This window comes from Nicotiana sylvestris, chromosome 12 (assembly GCF_000393655.2).
Source record: "Nicotiana sylvestris chromosome 12, ASM39365v2, whole genome shotgun sequence".
NCBI classification, from domain to species: Eukaryota; Viridiplantae; Streptophyta; class Magnoliopsida; order Solanales; family Solanaceae; genus Nicotiana; species Nicotiana sylvestris.
The window spans coordinates 143,701,292-143,707,291 of NC_091068.1; the positions used below are offsets into that span (position 1 = coordinate 143,701,292).

Here is a 6,000-nt window from a genome sequence, read left to right on the forward strand (position 1 = left end):
GGATAGTGTATACGCAGACCTCACCCTACTTTGTAAAGATAGAGAGACTATTTCCAATAGACCATCGCCTCAAGATTATTTGGAAAAATATAAAACAAAAATCGGGATAAAGCACTTGATAGCCTTGACCACGACAATTAACAACTTGCAAGAAAAGACAGGATTAAGTTTTGAAAAACAGCTTCTGTAAATTAAATAATTAAGTCACGACATACTACACCTATTCAATATTTTTATATGGCACAAATATAGGCAGGCTCTCATGATGTGGAATTGGGGTCCTTAACACATAACATAAGTCCTCCAAAATATCCAAGTGGGGTTCTTTTGAGTTATATGAACAAGACCATATCACCTATCCAACAACCACTCTATAATCCTTCCTCAACCTAACAACCTTATCACTTTCCTTCTTTCATTTTCTTTAAAAAATTACTTTTTGTTAATTGCGCTCATCTCGACTATTCCTTAGGGATAACACAGAATTTGAAGATCGGGGTGCACTTATAAATTCAACAAAAATCTGTATCCACCACTAATATATCACTATTTTCTATAAAAATATTTACATGAAATTTTTGCCGAACTTTATGGGTGCAGGTGACCCCTCCCTATATAGCATAGGTCCGCCTCTAAATATATGTATCGAATAATCCTACCCATAACACGACTTAGACAAATGAGAAGAAAGCACCTAGCGTATTTTTAAATTTCTGTTGAAATTTGAACACCAATTTCTCATGATTTTTATCTCATTTCATTAACCGCTAGTCGTATCATGGCGATTATGTTACCATCCTTTTCTTCAAAAACCATACACAACATCAGCCTGTCTCAAATCTCTTGCTAAAAATCATGTTTGGCTTAGGGGAGGAGATTATTTACTGAAATTTGCTTTCTTGAGCATCCATACAAAAAGGAAAATAAGTTCAAAATTCCTCATCTAAAGCTTACAAGCTATCCAAGATAAGTTGATGCCAAAGGTGTGGCTGCCTTATATACCTCTTTATTTCTGTGGCCTCAATTTTATTTTGAAAAATTCACAACACAACAGATTCACATGTATGAAGTAATTTCTTGAATACCAAAATCCATTCTACAATGCAACATTTAACATTCTTCAGAAAGAGAACCAAATGCTTCGTTTTGTTAGCTAACCAAATTACTATGCTAAGCATGAGAAGCTATGAAGTTTAATAGATAACACAACATCAATTACTATGCTAATAAACCAAGGAGTGAAATTTCATAGCAAACACTGTTACAACAAAAACTAGCTGGAAAAAGACTACCAAACACAACATTTAGTGTGTGAAAATGGAACACAAGATCATATTCAGTTCCATAAACCACAATATAGATAATATAAAGTCAGCGTCCAATGAAGCATCGGCCCTAACAACCACCCATGCATATCTCCGAGTAAGCGTTTAGGTCAACATGAGATCATTTCCCACAAGGTGAGGACGAAGACATACCCGAACTTCATGCTCTTCTTCCGGCCCCTCGCGAACTTTTGGCACCAATATCTCAAGCACTGTTCCTGATCCATCGTAGTATGCTTCTATTTTAGCATCTTCAGGAATTCTGGTTGAAAGAGGGATCTCTCTGACAAACTCCCCCGGAGGGCAATGTTCTGAGGACGACGCTTCAAGCTTGAAAGTCCTGTTCTGTCTCTTGATGAACGGGATTCGAGATGTGCTCAAACAAGAAACCTTGATTATCCCATGTGTGAGCGTGTTCCTCCACGAAACTTTCACCCTTTGAAGATCTACAAATGGCAAACTGATTATGATCAAATAGCCTTCATCGTCTTCGTAGATGGATTTTGCAGCTGTTACGGGCCCATAAACATCCCTCATCACCCCACTAAATTCATTTAACCAATATGGTTCATTTGGGTGAATTTCCAGGTCTGGAATTTGATAGGAAGTAGGAGGATTTACTTGCAGATAACACTCTTCTTCATTTCCATTCGAGAAGAAATCCTTTTTCCTTTTGCCATTGACAGGTAGTAGTAGATCCATCGCCTCTCCGTTGCTATGATTGGACGGCTGAGTTGACAAATTAAGTCCAGAGCCATTAAGCAATTTCTTACTCTTTATTGGCGGAGCTGGCCTCTCAAGCTCAAATTCAGTGGTGGGGATGTTTCTCCACGAACTAAAGTCACTAGCTTCCGGTGGAATAGTGAAGTTGACGTCCCTACCTGTGAGTTCCTTCCATCTTTTGCGCTCCTCTTCATCAAGAACCATGAGATTCGGAGATGGCACAACCTCGATCCCATGAACACATTGAGGATTTGATAGGCCTCTGTAATGCTTCCGTTGCATCCTATGGGATCGAATGAAACCCCTGTCGGCACTAAAGGGAAATGGACGTTCACCTTGTCGAGAATGACCATTCATGTAACTCCGTAGCTGCATCTTACCCAGTGCATTCTCGGGCCTATCCTTGAATACCCACATGTACATATTCTCCATATCATGCTGAACCATGAAAACGTCGAGCTGTAGATCAGATTTATCAAACCCGGAAACCCCATTACTATCTCGGACCATCTTTGGCTTAGATTTCTCATTTAAAACAGGCTTAAAGTAAAAGCTAAAGAAAAACCAAGCGCCCCAGATGCTATCTACTCGTTTCACACATTTCCTCCCAACTTTAGGCACACTAAGAAATGTTTCAGGTTCATAGATCTGAGTACCAAGCCCGACATCAAGAATATCACAGTGTTCCGAGTTCCATGGCTGAGGAGGCGAGCTACGCTCAGCTGATAAGGGCAGATTGATGTCAGGCGGACGAGTAATAACAACTTGGCGATTCATCTCGAGGTCTAATTCATCATGTGAAGAAGAAGCACTTGAATCCATTGACAATAGGGTTGAAGGGTGATGATTATTCTCCATTGACAATGTTTTAAGAAGAGTATCTACCATTTCACAAATTTATCCCCTTAAAAAAAAAGGGACTCTATTGCTAAATGCTAGCTCCAATATTTAAGTACCCAAATGAACTTTTTTGACAAAGAATTGTTCTTTACAAACAACACATCCATCTTGATAATCCCAACCACAACATTCACACCACCACTAAATCCCTTTAACTTATTTCATCACATAACTACAAACCCCAAATAGGAAAATAGTCAAAATATTCAGCAACAGCTATAAAACTCCAAAGAAAAGCTATAAAAATGAAATCTTGGAAACCCCATAGTCTTTATTTCCCCCAAAACCTACAGAAAAACTGTATCTTTTTGCATCTAATAACAGAACTATATGTATTTTTGATTATGTAAAAATCAAGAAAATTGATATGGGACTAGAAAAAAGGAGAATGTATTACCAATCAATAAAGCCAAGGCCCAAGAAAAGGACTAAATCAGAAGGGATCTTAGATGAATACCTTTTAGGATAAGCTTCAACAACTAAAAACCCACAAATATTTGGACACTCTGAAGAATCAATAGCCCTTACCATCCTCATATCTTCACTTTCTACTAGTAATTGATTTTTCACTTTTGGTTTGAAGAATTAACACACACACACAGCAATTACATAGGAATGAAGTGAAAAAAGAACTCAAGTCAAGACTACAAAGAGAGGGGAAAAAAGGGGGACACAAATATATGGGGAAATTAGTTTGTGCTTTTGCTGTTTGGTGGTGACAAACAGAAATACCCTGTACTAGATAACACCGTTTGATCAAAGAGTGTTCACCGTTTGATTGATCTAAGAACAGCTGTCACCATTTTCACTAACGGTGACGGTGGTTTTTTGGACTGTTTGTGGGGTAGATATAAAGTCGGGGATGGTAAGAGATTGATATAATTAATTAGGGTTGGTGTTTAGTGAGTTGCTTGTACCATTTGAAGTTTTACTACTTTTTGAGTTGTTTAGATTTTGTTTATTTATGTTTCACACAAAGTTTGACTTTACTATTTTTTACTCTCCTCGCTATCAAGAGGAAGTGATATGCCTCGGAAGATTGGTTCGAACATGTGAAGAAGAAGAGCATAAATAGAGAATATCACACAAATAATTGGTAAGATTTAATATATTTTTTTAAGTCGATATACATTTATTATATATTGATTATATATAATTATAAATATGTGGTAGTATTTTAATATTTTGTGAACAAGTGACTATGAATATCTACAATGTGGCCTTTTGCATGAACATATGAGGCCAAATAGCTAAGCCATAAATAAGTGACAATCATCTTTCGTGCAATTAAACACTTGGCAATTTAAGAAACTCCTAGTATCTCTATAAATAGTCTTCTTGATTTCATCCGTAAGTGCAATCAACAAAAATTGGTCTTTTTACAATGTTCTTAGCTAATCATTGCTTTCTTCTTTAGCTAATCATTTCTATAATTATTATTCCCACTATTGACCAAATCATTATCTCTTGTTATTATTTCTTCCCTCCGGTTAATTCTAACTTGCTGGATTTATTGTTTAATTTTGCTGATTCCTGTATTCTCTAAATAAATAGAGATGTGCTTGTTTAATCCTGGGGAAACATTTCACATTGTTGAAATAGTTTCTTAGGACAGTGCCTACCACGACTCAAGCCAATCCGTGTATATTCTTACAAATAATATTATTGCAGTATTATTATTTTTATTTTTTCGGTGTCATTTCCCCTACAATCTAAGAAACTATGACAAGTAATACTACTACGGAAATTTTTGATGGTGCTACCAATTTTGGTGTTGTCTCCGCTGCTACGGTTCCAGTTGTCCTGTCAGATATTCATAGTGTTGCAAATACGTTATTGCATCCACAACTTTGGCAGATACTAATGTCAAAACACAGGTATGTAAATAGACATAGTTACATATCCAATGCTAAAATTAAAACCTTCAAGAAAAATGCACCTCAATGCAAATGAAGAGTTGGGATACATGATAATCTCGCTAAGTCAAAATTAAATTTGCCTAAAGCGGATAATATAATTGTTGCGGTCATTTCCCAAATAAATAATGTGGTCAATGTGAGAGATTGGGTGATAGACTCTAGTGCTACTAGGCACATTTGTGCAAACAAAAATGAATTTTTGTCTTACACCCAAGTTGAGGCAGGAGAAGAAACTATTTATCTTGGTGACTCAAGAATAACTCGTGTTCTTGGGAAAGGAAAAATTCTTCTCAAACTCACATCTGGTAAAACTCTAGCATTGAGAGATATTTTGCATGTTCCTAATATTTTTGTGGGGTTATTAGTAAAAGTTGGAATGAAGGTTTCTTTTGAAAATAATGAGGTCGTATTGACCAAAAATAATATTTTTGTGGGCAATGGATATTGTAACCATGATTTATTTGTACTTAAAACTTTCGATACTAGCAATAAAAATGCATCTTCTTCTGCTTATATGGTTGAGTCAATTTCTTTGTGGCATGCTAGATTATGACATGTTAATGTTGCATATATATAGAAAATGCCGTCGCTAGGATTAATATCTGGTTTAGACTCAAAATAATTTTGACAAGTGTGAAATATGTGCTGAAGCTAAAAGTATTAGAAAGACTTGTGTTTCCGTAAATAGAGAAACTGAATTGTTATCCTTGATTCACACTGATTTAGGCGATTTAAAGTAGACTATGACTAGAGGTGGTAAAAGATATTATATGACTTTTATTGATAATGTTTCTAGATATACTAAGTTGTATTTACTTAGAAATAAAGATGATGCTTTTAATACTTTTATTTCTTATAAAACCGAAGTTGAAAATCAACTTAGTAGAAAAATCAAGAGAATTATATCTGATAGAGGTGGAGAATATTTATCTTTGAATGAATTTTGTGAAAACGGTGGAATTATTCATGAAGTAACTCCGCCTTATTCACCTGAGTCAAATGGAGTAGCTGAAAGGAAAAATAGAACATTGAAAGAGATGATGAACTCTATGTTAGTTAGTTCTAATGCTCCTGATAATTTGTGGGGTGAAGCTATATTATCTGCTTGTCACTTACAAAATAGAGTACCACAT

The 6,000-nt window shown here is 35.8% G+C and overlaps 1 protein-coding gene across 1 annotated transcript; it reads right to left on the reverse strand.

Moving 5' to 3' along the window:
• Positions 1–1,192: 1,192 nt before the first annotated feature.
• LOC104234259 (uncharacterized) lies at positions 1,193–3,643 on the reverse strand. Its single transcript, XM_009787799.2, has one exon. It carries the CDS (start codon positions 2,934–2,936, stop codon positions 1,431–1,433), a length of 1,506 nt encoding a protein of 501 aa, XP_009786101.1. The 5' UTR covers positions 2,937–3,643; the 3' UTR covers positions 1,193–1,430.
• Between the last annotated feature and the right edge of the window lie 2,357 nt (positions 3,644–6,000).